The 19,309-nt window shown below is 55.0% G+C and overlaps 5 protein-coding genes across 5 annotated transcripts; 3 read left to right on the top strand and 2 right to left on the bottom strand.

The window, feature by feature from the left end:
* Positions 1–25: 25 nt before the first annotated feature.
* On the bottom strand, positions 26–1,075 carry JCM15063_001527 (uncharacterized protein; the record flags this gene model as incomplete). The annotated part of the gene is made up of 1 exon (XM_076677790.1): positions 26–1,075. The coding sequence occupies one exon, from the start codon at positions 1,073–1,075 to the stop codon at positions 26–28; it is 1,050 nt and encodes a 349-aa protein (XP_076535114.1).
* A 193-nt stretch (positions 1,076–1,268) lies between these two features.
* Positions 1,269–7,056, top strand: JCM15063_001526 (uncharacterized protein; the record flags this gene model as incomplete). Its single annotated transcript, XM_076677789.1, has 9 exons — positions 1,269–1,447; positions 1,526–1,607; positions 1,668–2,029; positions 2,106–2,338; positions 2,414–2,484; positions 2,552–2,805; positions 5,057–5,141; positions 5,212–5,264; positions 5,331–7,056. 9 exons carry the CDS (start codon positions 1,269–1,271, stop codon positions 7,054–7,056), a joined length of 3,045 nt encoding a protein of 1,014 aa, XP_076535113.1.
* Positions 7,057–7,473: 417 nt separating this feature from the next.
* On the top strand, positions 7,474–9,053 carry EFM3 (protein-lysine N-methyltransferase; the record flags this gene model as incomplete). The annotated part of the gene is made up of 7 exons (XM_076677788.1): positions 7,474–7,770; positions 7,843–8,023; positions 8,086–8,107; positions 8,196–8,401; positions 8,480–8,628; positions 8,696–8,852; positions 8,926–9,053. 7 exons carry the CDS (start codon positions 7,474–7,476, stop codon positions 9,051–9,053), a joined length of 1,140 nt encoding a protein of 379 aa, XP_076535112.1.
* A 611-nt stretch (positions 9,054–9,664) lies between these two features.
* On the top strand, positions 9,665–13,097 carry JCM15063_001524 (uncharacterized protein; the record flags this gene model as incomplete). The annotated part of the gene is made up of 8 exons (XM_076677787.1): positions 9,665–10,399; positions 10,462–11,269; positions 11,334–11,536; positions 11,606–11,685; positions 11,749–12,123; positions 12,185–12,383; positions 12,448–12,937; positions 13,033–13,097. The coding sequence occupies 8 exons, from the start codon at positions 9,665–9,667 to the stop codon at positions 13,095–13,097; spliced, it is 2,955 nt and encodes a 984-aa protein (XP_076535111.1).
* Positions 13,098–13,178: 81 nt separating this feature from the next.
* On the bottom strand, positions 13,179–16,984 carry JCM15063_001523 (uncharacterized protein; the record flags this gene model as incomplete). Its single annotated transcript, XM_076677786.1, has 13 exons — positions 13,179–13,279; positions 13,348–13,408; positions 13,482–13,682; positions 13,753–14,161; positions 14,225–14,520; positions 14,584–14,684; positions 14,748–15,029; positions 15,107–15,653; positions 15,721–16,057; positions 16,118–16,189; positions 16,257–16,534; positions 16,615–16,774; positions 16,836–16,984. 13 exons carry the CDS (start codon positions 16,982–16,984, stop codon positions 13,179–13,181), a joined length of 2,994 nt encoding a protein of 997 aa, XP_076535110.1.
* Between the last annotated feature and the right edge of the window lie 2,325 nt (positions 16,985–19,309).

Here is a 19,309-nt window from a genome sequence, read left to right as displayed (position 1 = left end):
GTCGTAGTTTTGACTGTAATTTTTACTATCGGGTCATACCCCAACCTTTGCGGAGCACATGATCCATTCTCGAATGGATCCAATTGGGAGTTCCCACGATTCTCTCGCCTCCCAAGTACCCTGCGATCCTTGCCGTCCCGATTCCAACGCCCGTCACGACTGCGATCCACACGGCCTGCCATTCCCTACCTCGAGTCAACCTTCTTCGTCTCGATTCAGGACCACTTTTGGGTCGTTTCGGTTGTAAGGATCTCGGTGCGGTGGGATCTGAGAGGATCCTGATCCCGACGATCGCGTGGTACGTTGCGATCGAAGCGAGTGAAGCGTATGCCATGGTAGACAGTGAACGCAATACGAGAGACGAGTGGTTCAGAGACACGCTCGTGAACGTGTAGTTGAAGAAACTCGGCGAGAGTGCCGAAATGGGAGGCAAAGGGGAAGCGGGCAGGATGCGGTGCAGGTACAAATGATGCCACACGATCGGTACGAGGACATAGCCGGTGATTTGGTGGGATGTAAGACGAGGAGTTCGAGGTACGAGTTCGTCCTCGTCGAGAATCGAGTCGCGTACGAGTGGCAACTCGGGCAGTTCGTCGAGTTGTTCGAGTTCTTCGACGAGAAGCTCTTGTTCACCTTGATTGAGCGCGTTCGTGTCTTCGTCGTTGCAATGCTTGGTCTCAATGTCGACAGCAGCGTGTCTCAACTCGTCCTTGACGAGCTCGCGCTTCCATTTCCTGCGTTCGGTAGCTTGTACGAGTCGAAGCCAACGATGCAAAACGCCCGACGCAACGTGAAAGGCAAGGCTGCCATACACGAGTACCGGTTCTGACCATTGCCCTTGATACAGTTCCCTGCCAATCAGGAGGATCCCGTTTGCGCGGTTCTCGGGCGAGGCGATGTACCGAGGGCGACAAGGTAAGAGCGCCGAGAGCGGGGCCGAGAGGTGGATCAAGCTGAAAACGGAGAACGACGCGGCTGATACGGACTGGACCAGTTTCAAAACGGGGATCGCCGAGTCGAGCACCTGGAGGGTGACTGGAGGCGGAGGTCGGCTCGAAGTGGAGGGAACCGGCATCGCCGTTGGCACTTTTGTTCAGTGGGACTTTGGCCTAGTGCGTCGATCGTTCTGGGGCTTCTCGCAGATCGAGTATCGAACCTGGCTTACGAGATTCGTAACAGAGAGCTGCAGAAAGAGGGGCCGACATTCGTTCAATCGTCTCATCTTGATTCGTCCCGCTCTTGTCAACGCTGTCTCGAGATCAGACATCATGGCGCGTCAGAAACTTGCCAGATATCCACCTTCTTCGACCGAGTCGCAATGGTACTTTACGCGCCAGGAACTCGACCAGTCGCCGTCAATCCGCCAAGGCATGTCAATCCAGGAGGAACGAATGAACCGACAACGCATGGTTCAGATCCTGTGGCAGTTCAGGTCGGTATCGAGATTGTACGTTCCCTGCCGCAACCGGCCTCGATTCTTAATAATGCGAGCGACTTGCTCAACCCGGCTTGCGACCCATTTCAGGCCCCAACTGGTCATCGCAACCGCTGCTACGCTCTTGCAGCGGTTCTACATGCGAGTGTCATTCCAAGAGTGGGACAGATGGGTCAGTCGCCGCTTCCTCAGAAGGGTCCTCTGAAACTCAAGCTCTCTCTCTCCCCTGCAGACGGCCGTGGGAGCTGCAGTGTTCCTTGCCTCCAAAGTTGAAGAATCGTCTCGAAACAGCAAAAACATCACGTCGTGGCTCCTGTGGCTACGACGGAACAAAGGGAACCGCAAGATCGATTACAGCAAGTACCACCTCCAAGAATCCGAATACGGCCAGCCCGAATTCGTCAAGCAACGCAAAGAGATCCTCCATTTCGAGGAAACCATGTTGAGGCTCGAGTGCTTCGACATGAACTTGAGACATCCACAAGCGTTGCTCGGCAAAGTCGTCAACCGCGTCTGGAACAAGGGCAAGGAGAAAGAATTGCCTCAACCAGCCGGCACGATCTTGGATTGCAGCTGGTGCATAGTCAACGACACGTGAGGCCGATCTTCCTGACCCATCACCTGTTTCATGTCCTGCACCGGTTGCTCACCTCTCGCACGGGCTCGATAGGATCGCTTCTCCCGCCTCTCTCCTGTATACCCCGCACGTGATTGCAGCATCATGTCTACTGCTCAGCTTGGCCCTTCTGAGGGAACCCCTGCCACCGAAACCCTTGTCGGTTGGGGAGCAGAGAACGTTGTGGGCAGCAGATCGAGAAGAAGGCGAAGAAGAAGATGTCGATACCTTCGAAGAGGAAGTCTACTGGCTCGACATGCTCGACGTCAAAGCAGAGGAACTGCGAGGTAACTCCTCTCTGTTTCTCATGAGCTGAGAAACATTCAAAGCGCTTACTCACACTGAATTTCGCTGCTTCACAGAACCGGTCGGTTTCATTCTCGATACCTGGGCGTTGGCGCAAGATCCATACGTGCTTCGAGAATCAAACCATGTCAGTCCTTGCTATATCGAGTACTTGTTTTGAGTTCTCCCCCCTGAACTGACAACCTCGATCGCAGTTGAGAGGGCATGTCATGAAGAAACTCGAACAACTAGCGCCATGTATTCCGACGCCGAAACTTGATCAAACCTCATCAGCGACCGAACAAACGCTCAAATCTGGTCTGCCACCACCACCACCACCGCCTCCCGCTCCAGCTCCGGATGTAGCACCGATATCCGCTGATACCAATTCAGCGACCATGGCCGACCCGGCTCTGACAGAGCAAGATGTAGAGGAGGGAGAAGACGTCGAGATGGAAGAAGTCAAGCTGTGAGGGTGTTCGAGTGATCCAGGCAGACAAGCCCTTTGATGTCGCTATGATCAATCTGAAAAGGTTCAGAGCGTGGCGGAACACTCCCAAATCGCAGTGGAACATTTCACACGTGCTACAGCTCCGAAACATCTGCTAGAGATGAGCCGAAGCACCGATCTCTCGCAAAGATTCTAGCCAAGCAGTTGTTAGTCCACACTGCAGCCAGAGGGGACTAGGCCGTTGTTCCGGCTTGATTGCTAGTCAAAATGCGCACAGTCCTTCTCCGGATCACCGACGGCGAGACCTCGATAGCGGGGGGCTTGCTTGCGCATTGGTCGGGGTCCAGCGCGTGCGCCGCGAGTATTTTCATCGGCCTCTATAGCCAAGTTGTCGACGTTGCTGTAGCTCGGTACATGATATGCCAGGCTCAGGCATCGCTCGAGCCGAAACCGGTGCCGAATGGCGGGGAAGAGCTTCGTCAATCTCATCGTCCTGCTTCGTTCGCAACGTCTCACTAATGAACCGACGCTCGTGTGCGATTCGGCGAAGGTTTCCTGCGAACGCGCTAGAGCTTGCGTTCGCTACCGGCCGACGCAACCCGGTCCGACTTGACGCGATCAGCGACTAAACATGTTGACAGTGCCATCGCCGAAACAACCCACATCACTCGCGACGGTACTATGTGAGCGTCGCTTCATGCGTCGTGATTGATTGCAATAAGCGTCTGGACACGCGGCGCTGCAGCGCTCGAGCACTGAAAACCAAAGTTCCCTTTCTTCTCCTGCAGGCGAGCTAATCGCCGCCGCCTTACCACGCTTCTGCTCAGGAAGACCACTGTGGATGCGAACGGTATTTCATATTGGTTCATCCAACCCGACCGGCCGGAGGAACAACGTCGAGAGGGCGGCAGAAAACGATCGGCAGAGGGACTCCTTTGTTCTGACCTCGCGACTGTGTCTTCCTTAGAAAGGCTTACTTCGCCTTCCCTTTCTTCGACGATTGACAGAGTGTCTCATCTCGCAATGCAACTTCTATCAAAGGGCTTCATGAGGAGGAAGAACGGCTATCTATCCCGTGCTTTCTCGATTCTTGCGCCCTTCGCCACCATCCAAGCCTCTCTCCCTTGTCATTCACGCTCGCTCTATCCTGAAGCTGGTCTTCTACTTCTGTATACAACCTCGCTGTACTACGCTCATCTCGTTCAGTTCGTCTCAACGGCGACTCGACCATCCTTCTCAAACTCCGTCGCCGCAAGCACCTCTCGTTGTTCGATCCCCTAGCACGCGCTCGACCAGCTCGCCAGCTAACTACCAGTCCCAAGCCACTTTCCTCGTAACCTCGAAAGCAATCTTACCCGAGGGTCATCCCACTCTCGTCCGAATTCTTGCCTCGTGACTCTGTCGGTCGGCAAGATCAGCACACACCTCCTCCGTGTGTCCGAAGTGACCCCACGTTGCGCAAAGCACTGTCCTCCTACACCGCTCAGCTCTCAGCTCTCAACGCTATCTCCAAGAAACCCTTCAGGTCAGTGCGCCCATCCATGTTTTCCGTACCAACGTCTGCGTCGCCCCCGTTCGTGCCACGCGAGCAGCGGACGAGCAGGTGTGCGTGCTCACGCAGTCGGTTGGAATCAGGACGGACGAGGAAGGAAAAGATTTCCTCGGCTTGACCTGTCCGCGACCTCATCGTCTTCTTTTTCGGCGAACTTCCGACTGACATCGCATTGTGTTTGTCACCTCATCTTCACACAGAGATTGTCTCTACGCTTCCTCTTCTCTCTTATCCACATCTACTTCTCCTCCGCCTCTCGTACATTCGCATACCGCCTTCCAGCTCGAACCAATGGATCTCCTCGATCTCGTCCATGATGACAGACAGTCTCAATCTCGCCCATTCGTCTGCTCTTTCGACGAGTGCGTCAAAGGGTTCGCTCGCAAGAGTGACCTTGTACGCCACGAGAGGATCCACACAAACGAGAGGTGAGCTACATGATTCTCTTCCAGGGCTTTGCGTCTCCGGAGACCCACCGAAGCGCACGCACGCACGGCACTCCCGCCCGCCCCCTTCTCCATTCTATCATGCACTGACTGAAAGGTCTGCGCTCGGAGTAATACAGGCCATGGAACTGCAACTGGCCAAACTGCAGACGAGACTTTATCCAACGAAGCGCTCTCGTCGTTCACATGCGCACTCAGTAGGCACCTCGTCCTCGTTGTGACTCGGTGGGTTGACGACATCCTGACCTCGTTGCTGTCGCTCTCGTCGCAGTACGGGAGAACGTCCTCATCGGTGCGAGTACGCTGGATGTGGCAAAGCCTTCAGCGACTCGAGCAGTCTCGCTCGTCATCGTCGAGTGAGTGCCACCGACCCCCTATTACTCTGCTGCATCTGCTACGCAGTGGTGCTGACCGAAGACCACACAGATCCACACCGGCAAGCGTCCGTACATGTGCGCGGTCCGGAGCTGTCTCAAGACGTAAGTGCCGTTTCCGCTGTCCTGTCACGACTTGCCGCCTCTGATTCCAGCATTGCGTTCCTTTAGCTTCTGTCGCAAGACTACCCTGACGAAGCACATCAAGAAGAACCACCCGCAATACGCGCATACTCCCGACGCTGTCTCGTTGGCGTCGTTCGGTCCCGACACCCCTCAACTTGGTTACACGCCCTCGCTCGTAGGCGATGACTCTGGTCCTCAAACTCCTTCCGATGCTGCCCAATCCGACTATGATGATGACGGCAACATCCTCCCGCCCCCTGGTTCCTACTCTTACTTTGCCCCTCCAGCGGGATCCCTGGACCCTGCTGCCCTGCCCCCTCGGCACACCTCAAAGTCGTACCTTCGTACTCCGAATGATTTCGACATAGACTCCGGATCGTGGTCGGCACAAGATCAATTCGGAGGCGGCTACTCGGGCTCGTTCGCGCACCCAGCGCCTCCGTTGCAACGAACCATCTCTCACAACTCGCAACCGTACTTCACGCCCCCTCCCACTGATCAGCCACGGTTCCGATCGACACGCCGCAGTGCCGCAGCGAAGCAAGGAAGGTACCGCGAGTACGACGAGGACGAAGACGAGGAAGATCCCGATCCTGACCACTTCGACGACCGAGACGACGATGACTACGTCGAGGGCGGCGATCCCGAAGCTGGCATCAAGTACCGACGCGGGGCGGTGTCGGTCGCCAACTCGAACCGCGTCTCTCGACAGTCGCACTTCCCGAACCAGAATCAAATGCGTTCGCGTCATTATCAGCCCGAGATGCATGGTTCTTCCCGAGCTCAACAGCAAACGTATTCGCCCTCTCGCTCTCATCGCTACGAGCAACAGCGTCGTGAGCAGCAGCGCTACATGGAACAGCAACAGTACCATCAGCACCACGAGGGTCAATTCGCTCCTCCAGCCCAGGCTCCATACCTCTCGCAGCAACAGCACTACTCGCAACATTCGTACTCCGCTCACTACGGCTCGTCGCTCAAGGAAGAATACTCGCCTTCGATGCAATCCCACGCCATGATGGCGTCTTACACCGCTCCGATCCCCCAGTACGAATTCGGGCAGCACGAGCCTGTTTCGCCGACGATGAGCTTTGCAGCACCTCCGCTCCGTCGCGCATCTTCCTTCTCTGCCCTCGAGCACCCGAGCTACCCTCCCACCGCGACGACCACCTCGCTCGCTCACATTCAAGGAGCGCCCCGCAACTCGTCGTCCACGCCGTCTATTGGGCACGCTGCCGCGCCTGCAGCAGCATCCTCTGGCGGGATTGGGCTCGGCCTGTCCCTAGGATCGCCTTTCACTCCCGTTCCCGATTTTCACGAACGCAGGCTGTCCGAGATGCACAACGATTCGCTTTCGTCGCAGCGCCCGACGTATTCGTACGACGTTTTCAACCACGACGCGAACGACTTTGGCGGTCCTACACCTACCACGGCTTCTAGTGATCCGCTACCGATGCCTTCGCCCCTCTCAACGCCGGTCCTGAGTTCGACCCGGCCCTTGTCGACGGGCAACACACCGAGGAAAGGATCGATTGGGTTCCCCTCGCTGCCGCACCACCTCACTGCGAAGCAACCAGACCGGCGCGACATCACCGCCGGCGAGTCTGGAGGGGATGCGCTTTCGACCTGGAACGAATCGGCACTGGTCCCGACAACGACCGCCTCGGCAGCGTTCAGCGATCTCACTAGTCGACTCCTTGACCGGATGGACGACGATGACCACAAACCCCTTGACGGACACGACTCTGAACCGATCGCCATGGTGTACTAGCGACACAACCCAGCCGCTGCGAGCTTTTCGTTTCGCAACCGTGAGCTTTCGCTCAAAGTCGGTGTACAGACACTCTACTCCTCATCCGTTCCATATACCCATGTACCCGAAGAACCCTTCTTTCTTGTTCGACCCGAATTCCCCCTTGTACTCGACGGACCATTGATATCCTACCCTGCACTCGCACCACTTGCTCGTTCCGTTTTCCGTGCGCACAAAAGATAACCTCATCTCTTCTTGGCTTCTGCTCTTTGAACTTGTACTCGTTTTGCTTGTAATGTCTCTTGCTCGTCTTCGTATCGTCGTTGTCCCTTCTTGCAAAGATACCCCAACTTTCCGTCTTGACGTAGAGATTTCGCTCAACCTGAATAAGACCTTTCTTCCCAAGACGTCTCGACATCGTGCCCGATCCCAAAAATGGAGCACGAGACCAGTAGAAACCTTGCATTGCTGCTTCGACACTACAGTGCACTATCACCTTCGACTCCAGCCCTGATCCCTTCTCCGCCATTCCCTTCATCTAGAACTCTCTCTCTCCCGACGACGCAACTATGGATCGTCGAAAACTTACTCCCGATCGATCATGAACCTCCACAAGAATCGATCCGAGGTGGCAACACTTGGAAGAAAGCGTTTTGGAGGAGGATCGTGAAAGGGATCGAAACTGGGTTCGAAGAGAGGAAACACCTAGGAGATTCAAACGTAGAGGACGAGGTGAACAATATCTTTACATCTCCTTATGCTACTTTGTGGAAGAGCGAGGCTGATACTTTACGAACATCGTAGGAAGTTGATGCCGACATTCTAGATCGAATGGTTGAATACCTCTCGACTGCAGGAAGCAGTGATGGTGCAGGTGCTTCACCAGGACAGAGTGAGAGGAAATACTATTGGGGCGACTTGGAAGGGTCTCGACAGGAATGGCGTTGCGTCAGGGCTCGGGAAGAAGGCAGAATGATTTCTGGAGGTGAGTTTTTCTCTCTCTCTCTGAAAGGTTTGCAACTCGTACTGATTTTTTGCGAGAAACAGGAACGACCGGACTGAGAACATGGTGAGCCTTGTCACAAGCTTGAAACCTCTCGCCTAGTCGCGAATAGTTAGCTCGGAATAACTGATCCTACGGATCTTGTTGATTCAAGGCAAGCTTGCATAGCTCTCTCGAATCATTTCTTGGCCGATCCATCTCGGATCGTCGAATCTCGCAACATTGTCGAGCTGGGAGCCGGAGTCGGATTGTTGTCGCTCGTCGCGGCGACACTCAGGCAGGATCAACGAGATGGCAAGGTGATCTCGACCGACGTTGACGAGAAAGTGCTCGAACTCCTCGAGAGCAACGTTCGGCTAAGTCAGTCAAGACCTGTTTACACCGCTCTGAGGGTCGTTCCGGGGGAAACTGAACTGATCCGGGCTCTCTCGATGTTAGATAATCTCGAGGACAGCGTCAAAACTTGCAACCTCGATTGGGAACTCGCTTCAAAGGTCGCTTCTGACGGAGCTGCAGGGCTACTGGAATGGGAACGCGAAGCTTTTGGCGATCAAGGCAGGGCAGATTTGATCATCGGTGCAGATATTGTAAGTGACCGCCTCGCGTCCAGATTTCACAGTGCGATACCAGGATTTATCTGAAGCTGTCCATCAGGTATACGATCCGTCTTTGACAGCGCATCTCGCTGCAACGATATCGTGGCTGTTGCGAGCCCGGCCAGAGGCAACTGCCCAAGACAAACCAGCAGAGGCGATCATTGCCGGTACAATCCGGAACGAGTCGACTTGGGAATTGTTCCTCTCTGAATGCCGTCAGTCAATGCTTACTTCTGAGTTTCGTGATGTTGTACGAAAGGTACTGACTCTCGCCGGAAATCTCGTCAGGTTCGCGGCAGTTGAGGATAGACGAGGTGGCGCTCAGAACGCTGGAAAATGGTGCGGGACTCGTCGGTGCCGAAGGGTGGGAGAACGAGGGTCAAGTGCGGGTAGTGCGTTTGACTCGACTCTCGTGAACCTCGTTCAACCGTTGTCAGCGCAAATTATGCGGCTGTCATCCAGGCCTGTTCAGGACTCGCGAGCGCAACTGCCTCGGAGATTTGCCGTCAACACCGTCAGGAAGTCCGTGACTCGGCAATCTGCGATTGAGCTCTGGGTTTTAATCTTGCACGACCAGGCGCGGCTTAGGACTAGTCTGCGAGATTCCAAATACTTCTCGCTCAATATGTGGGCACAGGCAAAGTTGAGTCATCTTATACTACAATATACGCCGAACGCGCGTAAAGAGGAACAGAGATCGATGTCGCTGGTGGTGGAGCGCAACGGGCGGCGCAAAGGGCGGCGCTATGGGCATCGGGCGACGGCGCGCGCGAACTTTGACGCGTGCGCGATCCGGCTCCCGACTCAGCCGAACGACCACGCAGCCCGGATCGACCACAACACGCGTTGGTTTCGGCAGTCACGACAGCACGTCTAGCCGTTTGTCAAGGCACGGTCGCTTTGCAGAACCCAGTCAAGCGAGCCGCGACGCGTCTTTCGCTTTGATCGCTGCGACAACACCGGCAACATCAGCACTGGGATTTGCGGTGGACGCGATCCGAGAGTACGCGACGGAGGAACGCAGACGATGGAAAGCGCCGTGGCAGACAGCGTCGAGCAGGAGATGGCCAAAACAGCAGCACCGCCTGAACCGACCACAACTGGTGCCGACACCCTTGCGCTTCCTCCTGCCGCACAACCCCGACACCGCGAGAAATCCCCTGTTCATCCTCCGTGGTCAACTGCGCCTTCACAAAATGCCTCGCCGACCATTGAGCTTCGGTCACTTTCACCTTCCGACGAGAATGACCGCGATTCAGACGATTCGCTGCGGATGATGCCCTTCGGACCGACTCAGCTGAGCACTAGGACGAACAGGACGCAAATAAGGAGCCCGTCTCAGCAGCCTGCAACTTGCGTCGGTCTAAGCCGGACTACGTCGCTCCAGTCAGCTGCGAGCTCGAACGGAACCCTCGCCGTCAGCCAGAACGGTCAGCGATCTATCGCTGATGATGCAATGTCGGACGACGAGCTGGCGTTCCAGCCTTCGAGTCAACTTTCCAACGCCTCCCAACCCGCAAGAACTCAAAGTACATTCGTCTGCGTTCAAGTGCCGCCTGCTTCACGCAGAACCTCCCCATCAATCGTGCCGCGTTCTTCACCGCCGCCCACAGCCGTTTCCTCGCGATCCTCTCCGGGCCCTGATCACATCCCGGAAGACTGTGACTCGGCAGATTCGAGCATGACCCTTGAAGCGCCCAAGAAGCGTCGGAAGAAGGCACACACGTTTGAGCTCTGCATCAAAAAGAAGCAACAATCACCGGTGAGTGGCAGATGCAACATCTCGTCAAGAGCGTCTTCTGATCGAGGTTGCACTGTTCACAGGTTTTGTCTAGAGATGCACAGCGCGAAGCGTCTTCAGTGGCAGTTACTAGGTCGCCAAGTCCTCCACCTCGAGTAACATCACCTCGAGCACCATCACCTCAATCGCCTGCACTAAGCCGACTTTCGCCACCGCCTCTTCAGACGAAATGCCTCGATGAGGCTGAGAATAAATTATCGGGCTCCCACCATTCTTCACCGCTCTCTTCCTTGGCGGAATCTAGTCCCTCTCGCTCGTCTTCCAATTCTACATCCTCGGCCAAATCTTCCTCGAGAATTCAGCTCTCGCCAATTGACTCGGATTGCACGATCGAACTTGTACAGTCTGAGGACGAACACGTTTCCGTTTCGACTCCCAAAGCTCATTCTGTTTCGCCCAAGAAGCGAGCGCGGATACCCAGATTCACTGTCAAAGCTGTCACAAATTCGCCCCCTTCTTCGTTCGTTGATTCGATCGCCAACAAGAAACAACCCAAATCGAAGAAGCCACGAATTGCGATGGTCCATGACGACCTGGACGAGGTGGATCGGGTAGCGATCCTAGAAGCCTTGGACGAAGACAGCAACTTTGCCCGACCGCGTCGAACAAGGAAGCCGAGGCAGGCTTCGCGCCACGTGCAGTCCGTCACGGTGGATGAAGATGACGAGGAAGAGAGTTCTGGCTCTGCGACCGAGGCAGCATACTCGTCTCCACCAAGAAAGTCAACACCAACCAAGAGACACAGCAAGAAAATGATTGCTGATCTGGGGAAGAACAAGAAGGAGCCGGCAAAAACAAAGGGGAGAGGAAAGGGTGGGAAACAGACGGACTGTGCGTAACTCCGGGGTCGTCTAAGAGAAAAGCCCGCCTTGCTAACGCTTTCTTTGGTCATCAGCTGAAACCTCTGGAACGCAACCGCGGAGCTCGCTCAAAGCTGCGAGCAGTTTTCTTTTCGAGCTCAGCCAACCGAGCACGGCCAACTCGAGAGAAACTCCAGAGGAGAGAGCGGACGGGTGGGATGTTCGCGCCTTTGATGACTATGTCTGGATTCATGTGGACGAGCGAGAACAGAAAGGTGGATTCTGGTGGCTCGGAAAGGTGGGCGACAGTCATTTTTCTTCCTCGACTTGGGCAAGGTTGACCTCTGATTTTGCGTCTCGAGTCCAGATCACCAACAAACTCCGATCTCAGCGTCCTTTACTGATAGAGCTCTTCCTGGATCCGAAAAGAATGATCCTGGAACACTCGTAAGTCTCACTCGTGTCTTGTTGGGTTTCAGGATATTGGGGCTGACCGTATACAACCTGCAGTGAGGATCAGCTTGTCACTATTGACAACCCTTCACCCGAAAACCTGCTCAAATTCCGCTCGCAGAGTATAACAGCTTTGCGGTTCACTCATGAGACTTTCCTCGACCCTTCCTCTCCGACGCCTTCCTCGCCCGATATCGTCGCCGCATTCAACTCGGCTCTCGAACAAGCACTTCGACTGGAAAGTTCGTCAGAGCAAGATCTAGGGAGCGATAACTCGGACATGATGGCGGACCCTGCACAGCTTGGACTCTCGCCACGGTCAGACAGTTGCAGCCCGAAGGAGAAGCGACGACAAACTGGTATCGACTGCGATGAAGACGTGGAAGCAGAATCTGACGATGGCTTGCTCAAGGAACATGACGAGATGAGCGGGTAAAATCCATTACTATTCTCGCTTCTCCTTGTACCCTGTTGACCATTCGTATATCAACAGGAGCTTCCCATTCTATTGTATCGCCAAAGACAAAGGAGGATGGTGGGCCGCGACTTGTGTCGGTTACGCTGCTCAGGCCAAGCAGAGCAAGAAGAATCCGGCGAAAAAGTACAGAGTCGAGTATCCGAATGGTCAAAGCGCAGTGTTGCCGCGGTCGTCTCTCTTGTTCTCGATACAGAAGCAATTCCTAACGGTCAAGGTTCGGATCGCGCTTCATCGTCCCTTTCCCCGTACTGCATTGACGCGAAACATACCAATGACAGCTCGAGGAAACCGTAGTCGAGTTCCAGCCACAATATCTCGAGAATGCGATCAAGTTCATCAAGGAGCTCTGTGGACAAGAGCTACAACAGATCCTAGACGAAACCTATCTACCCGCACAACCTCGCAACGAACTATTCTACGCTGGCGGACGCAAGCGAGAGGAGCTCGCACGCACTTCAGTATTCGGCGAATTGCCGTCCGAATACCTCGAAGCATTCTCCGATACGATTCAGAGTTGGCTCTTGCCGACAACAGGCGAACGACCGAAAGGATCGCTGCGATACGAAGCGCTCGCTCCGCTCGATCGCATTCGCTACGTCGCCGATGTACTTCTACCCGCATCAATCCTGCTCAATTACATCGACGATCTCTCGGACAGTGAAGAGAACCTCCTCGATCGGGTTCGCAAAGAACAGGGCAAACCGGATGCGACAGCAGCCGAGCTCGAAGTGGCAGTGTTTGAACTCGCTTACACGTTGCTCAGCTCTCGTTCAGCCACGAAAGCTGGCAAGTCAAGGATCATCTCTCCACCTCGATTCAATGCTATCTCCTTTCGGCTAACTCATATGTCCGTTCTGTAACAGTCGAATCAATGCGGGAGGGTCGAAAAGCTGCACAACGGACTGCATCACAGCGCTCTCGCAACTGAATATGTTCCTTTGGATCGGAATCCGTTTGTTTGAAAACAAGGGGTATGGATTGCAGTGCGAAAAGGGGGTATATGATTTATTCAAGAGTCGCTGGTGTCGCCGTCTTCAGCGTCAGTCGTCACGGTCGTAGTAGTCGCTTCATCAAGGAACAGAGCGTCAAAATCTTCTGTAGAGACCCCTCCTGCATGCGTCGAACACGAGCTTCGCTTCAGCGCTTGGTCTGCGCCGTCACGCTCTAATCGAACTCACCGATGGTACCAAATAAGCTCTGGAATACGTGACCGATCTTGTCGAGCTCGGAAATGACATCCTGCGTGAAGGAAGGGCGGAAGCGGTGTCAGGAAACGAAGCATGTAGAAAAGACTGAGCCAGTCGGAATGTACCTTCATTGCCAAGACGTAGGCAAGGTATAAGAGGGACTCGCTTCCTCCGCGAACGAGGCGTCGTTGCACAACTTCCAGCTCGTGCAGCTTAAGAACGAGTCGTTGACGAGCTTCAGCCGCTGGCGGCAGGAATGGAGGTAATGGTGATTTGAGCGATACGGCGCTCGCAAGAACCGATAGGTACAAGACGACGTTGCCGACCTGGCAGTACCGTATCAGATTCTTCAGCCTGGGATCGATGAGTCGAATTGAAAAAGAGCATAAAACTTACCATTTCGCGCCGCTCAGTGTTGACAGGGATAATGAAGTCTCGTCTCACGCTCGAGAACCACTGATGGCGATGGGTAAGCTTCGCGACTGCTGTAAAGGTATCGAGGATGGTTTGACACGATGTCAAAACTTGTCGATATTGGGCAGTGGGGAACGGTCCTTTCAGTCGAGGCTCGTGCGGTGTAGCTGCCAGCAAGCCTGATACACGGATGAGCGTCATTTGCAGGTGGACCTCCATTTCGACGAAATCGGCTTCGGCGTCGGACAATGCTTGCAGTGCTTGCGAGTCGAGAAGTGCATGTCGCTCGGTCGGTTCCTCGTGGGTTGTCGAAACCTTTGAAAGAGATGGGGGAGGGTCCGAATACGACCGCACGAGCCGTTCGTACAAATGCGAAGTGTTGATGAAGAACCTGTCGCGGAATTCAAGGTGCTCAGCACGTCTGTGCGACCGAGACTAGAGGGTGAGAGCGCACTCGGCAAGCCCTTTCCGTAGTTCCCGGCGAGCTTCGTAAGGCCAGACATAGCTGGTAATGAAAAGTCCGTAGATAACTCCGAAAGCGACCGCGATCGAGCGATGAAAAGCGATCGATACGATAGGTACATCGATCTCACGCAGATTGAAGGCGTAGAGTACCGTTAGGTTGTAGGTGAGCAAGACGAAGCGAGAAGCAGGCGCGAATTGCGGTTTTGTCACTGCAATGTAGAAATTCGGGGCAGAAAACAAGGCGCCGAGCACCGGCAGCACGAGCGGATTCTCCGGGAAGGCAGCCTGAGGGGCGAACCATATCAGCCTAGAAAAGCGTTATGCCGAGAGCGAGGACCCTTGACGCACATAGAAAGCGACTGCAACTCCTGCGCCCAGAGCGGTACCCAGGACTCGACCAGCAGCTAGGAAATTGGTCGCTCCCAAAGAAGGAGCCATGATCACCACATCTGCCGAGAAAGAGAGTTTCAGCGCCAGCGCCGGGGAGACAAGCGCACGCAAGCTGGACTTGCAAGAGATCAGGCTCCATTCGCCTCGCCAAGTCAGCCAGAATGGTCTCAGGGAAGGTATAAACGCTGGAGCGGAGAGCAATGCTGCACCGCCGCCCGTCTTGATGGCGAAGACAACATTCGGTTGCTTGAGATAATAGCCAGTTCGCCAGAACGCGAGCTTGACTCGAGCCTGCAGCGTCGGATTCGTGGGCTCTGACACCTGATGGGAGCTGAGTGCGCCATCGACAATCTCGGGAAAGACAAAGTTGCGTCGTTTTTCGTGCGCCGGACGTAGCGCTCGAGCTGTTGACCGACGGCAAGATGATCGTGCTTCAGCGTCCTGATCGCCACAACACTAGGGGTGGAGAGAATCTCCTTACCGAATTGGTGCCGAACTGTGGCACGATTCGAGGCTGTTGTGAGACTTCCTTCGGAGTCGCGATTCCGAGTGAAGAGTTGCACAATCGGCGCCAGGACTCCCCACTTCCTACGAAGGGCGATATGTTCTTTCGCGACGGTTGCTTCCGTCGAACGCAGCCGAATGAAGACATCCACGAGGCGAAGGAGTTCGGTCGTCCATTCCTCAAAATTGAAGCAGAAATGGTAGATTCGGAAGAGGTTATCGCCAGAATCTTGCTGGTTGTTCATGCTGGGATCTGTGAACGGGTCACACTTGGCAAGGTCCGCCGCATCGTAAACGGTTTCCGAAGGGAGCGACCGATATAGAAGTTTGACGGCCCGAGATTGCTCCCGACGGAAAAGGAGCAGACTCTGCTCAAGTTCGGTCCGGAGTCGAAGCAGGGTTTCTGCCTCGTTTGTCGTCGCCTCTTCATCGTCTTCGTGTTCCAACGCTTCTCGATGACTTCGGCCAGCACTTGTCTGGATGAACGAGGTCCGGAGATGCGAGAGTACCTGCTTGCTCGTGTGCTGTCGATTGCCACTTGCAGTCTCAGTCCGGAGCGATAGAAGGCACAATGTCAGACCAGAGACTCACGGCTAGTTGACGCATGCTCGGACCTGCCTTGGCCCGAAACTGTTCGAGGACTTGCCGGTCCCGGTTTGACTGCTCGTCTGCCTTGCCATTCTGCTTGACCTCCTCCTTTGCACGGAGGAGGTCCCACTGCAACGAGCACCCGGCTCGCATTCCCGTCAGACCCTGCGCGAGTCGCGTCATGCTCGAGACCGCCGCGTCATAGACATGGGTCGTGCCCGACATGCGCGAGTCAAAAATCTCGTACTTGGCTTGCGAGAGGGACGACTTGAGCATCGTGAACGTCGCTTGGTGCGCATCGATCGCTTTCTGGAGGGTGTGTGGGCGAGTCGATATGTCGCTACGAGGTTATTTCAGGTGTGAGCGCTATTGCCGATGTGCAGCAGACGACAGGACTTACTCGAGAAGGAACGTCTTAGTGAGCATGTCCACCAGCGTCGAGAAAGAATTGAGTGTTCGGTTCAGGTCGGTCCTGATAGTCGCGCACTGGGCACTTTCAGATACGCGACAACTTGAAGAGAGGAATGAGGCTGACGCACTGGAATTTGCTCGTCGCACTTTGCGGCCAGACCAGCAAGCAAACGGCATTCGAAATGACGCTTCCAAGGAACGCGATGAGCAACACTTGCAGAACGACTTGGGCGTTGAATTTACCCTCATGGTACGCTCCTTCCTTTGTAATAATGGGAGAGCATACGAGAGACACGAGCGAACATGCGGTTGAAATGGTCGGTTTGCCGAGTGCAACCTTCATGTAGACCATGAGTCCGTAACCTCCTCCGATCCAGACGAGGAGGACGAGCAGGTGTCCGACTGGCTGGATTGGCGAGACAAGTCTGGGTGAGCCCGAGCGGCAAGCTTTCGCAGCGACACAGCGGACAGGTAGAAGTCACACACGAGGATATCCAGGCGCTCGCAGAGCATTGAGAACGCCATCGAGCTCGTCGTAAGGATAACAGCGTAGATCGCACCGAAGAACAGGAGTAAATCTGTCTCCAGCATGCCGCCCTTCGTCCTTGCGGGCATGAAATAGACGGAAGTGGTAGCAATGGCGTGACTGTGGCATCAGGAGGTTGCATGAGCTCGCCTTATCGGCCATTAAATCGGACAGAACTGACGCATTTCGCACGGGTCCTTCCACATCCCACGGCGCTCCGACAAATTCCGACAGCGCAGGGATAAAGGTGAATAATGACGCGAGGGTATAGGCTAGGACACATTTGAGCACGTTCTTGGCCGTGATCGAAAGCGGGAAGACTCTGGCCATCGTCCGCCGATAAAGTGACGGGGTCTCGAGATTCGAACGGGAACGCGGTCGCCGCAGCAGCGGCTTGTCAAGCTCGTCTTCATCGTCGCTACTGCCAGATTCACTCGTTTCGTCTGAAAGTGAGTGCGCATGTGAGGGATCTTCGGCGGCGGGCCGAGCGCCTTTTGTCAGCTCGTCCGAGTCACTGTCGCCCTCAACGTGATCGGTGGTCGCCGCATAGCTCTCCGGCTCTTCTGCCAAGGTTGACGACTGCGTGATCGACCTGACCCTGTTGCGAACCCAGGGTTCGCGCTCGCGGCTGCCAATTCTCGTCCCTGAACGAGTCCGAGCAGCATCCCGTTCGTGCTCTTCGATCGCCGCCGACAAAACTCGCCAGTTTGTAGCGTCACCCTCGCGCGCTGCCTGCTCTGCCGTATCCTCGAACCTGGCGCTGTTCCAGCGACTCCTGGTTACCCGAGAACGGTTCGCGTCGGCCGTGTCGCGTGCATGTAGGTAGGAAGCGAGTCGGGTTGGAAGGCTTGCTGACTCGAGCGAAGGGCTCGTGCCGTCGTATAGTGCCGGGAGGGATCGTTGATGGGTCAGAAGTCGGTGAGTGTGGGGAGTTGAGTGACCGCTTCCTCGCGGCGACGATCGAGTGCTGCCATTCGCAGACCGCGGGAATGTCGCGTAGTTTGGAAAGGAAGCCAGCTTGGTCCGGCTAGCTTTAAATCGTACTAAGCGAGGAGGGCGACGAAAAGTTCCGGGACCTCTCGCGGAGGCCTTTGTCCTTTGACCCCTCTCATCCTGCTCTGCGCTGTTGACTGTATGCGTATTGGGATCTCCCGAGAGCTTGAACAGCGCCGAATCGAAATACCGACTATCTTTGCATGTTATGTACCCCCATTTTGAATTCGGCATGTACAGCGAACGGCGAATCTTTACGGAAAATTATATTTTTTGAAAATAAATGCATCGTTTTTCGGGGTCACCTTTCCGCAGCGCTGGGGGCTGAATGCGGTACCAATCGTAAGCCTGTACTGTCTTAACTACACCTGCCACGGGCGAGAAGGTCCTGTAGGACGAGAGGCGAGAAGTGAGGCCGTCCTTCCCCACACGGAACTCTCGACATCCATCACGAGTTAATCAACCATAGATGGAGACCGTTCGTGCGGTGAGAACCGATAGAGAGCACGGGCTTCCCAACGGAGCCCCAACCAACCCCTAGTGTCGCGAAAAGTTGACACCGAAAACGATACATTTATTTTCAAAAAATATAATTTTCCGTAAAGATTCGCCGTTCGCTGTATGTACGCGAGTTTGGTGATGGACTACACCGTGCTCGACATAGTCACAACGCCCGACGCATATCCGATGCCTCGCATCGACCAATCGCTGTACTCGCTCAGGGATCAGAGATTCTTCAGTTCGCTCGATGCGAACATTCGAACAAGGCTTTCGTCAAATCCCGATGAACCCTGAACACGCGGAACGCACGGCGTTCTCGACGCCATTCGGACATTTCTCCGGATGCCTATGGGCTTGCAACGCATCGGCCAAGTTCCAGTGGCGAATGGACGCGCACTTTCACCAAGAAACACGCGAGGGCTGGTTTTCCGTATACATCGATGACTTATTGGTCCGATCGCTGACTATCGATCAGTACCTCGCGCATCTTGAGCGCGTATTCAGCCGACTCGACGAGCACGAATGGACGATGCCTCCGGAAAAGTGCTTTTCGGGCTTCTCGACCACTCGACAGCTCGGCCACCGGGTTTCTGGAGTATTGCTCGGCATTGACGACAACAAGGTCGCAACCGTAGAGAACTGGAAACACCCGACGAACACGAAGGAGCTGCAGACGTTCCTCGGGTTCACTGCAAGGATTCAGACTTGCTACAGTTGTCCTTGCGCGCCCACCACACTGGGGCTGTTGTGAATCCATCGCCATTGCGCATCTTATCCGATCACAATATCACATATGTATCACTTTCCTGTTTGATAGTTGTCTATCAAACTGGTTCCTTGCGGTACAATGGGTCAGGGCTCTGTTCATGAGTGGTGCAAGTCTTGCACGGTTCACCGGCTACTTCCGCAAATTTATTGCAACCTATGGGGTCATAGCGCGTCCGCTCGCCTGACTCCTCGAAGGATACCCCTCTCAACACATTGAAGGACAAATGGCTGACGGCTCCAGTGCTAGGGCAACCAGATCATTCGCAATCGTTCGAGTTCGGATCACGGGCTAGGCGCTTGCCTCGAGCAAGTCCAAGAAACCAACGGGACTCGTCAACGACGCGTCACATGCTACATCTCCAAACAGCTCAAACCGTCGGAGGAAAGATTTGG

The sequence above is a fragment of the Sporobolomyces koalae genome, assembly GCF_050403365.1.
Source record: "Sporobolomyces koalae JCM15063 DNA, S_koalae_JCM15063T_v1_ctg10, whole genome shotgun sequence".
Taxonomy (NCBI): domain Eukaryota; kingdom Fungi; phylum Basidiomycota; class Microbotryomycetes; order Sporidiobolales; family Sporidiobolaceae; genus Sporobolomyces; species Sporobolomyces koalae.
The sequence above is the reverse complement of the archived record's forward strand: the minus strand, read 5'-3'. Positions and strand labels throughout refer to the sequence as shown.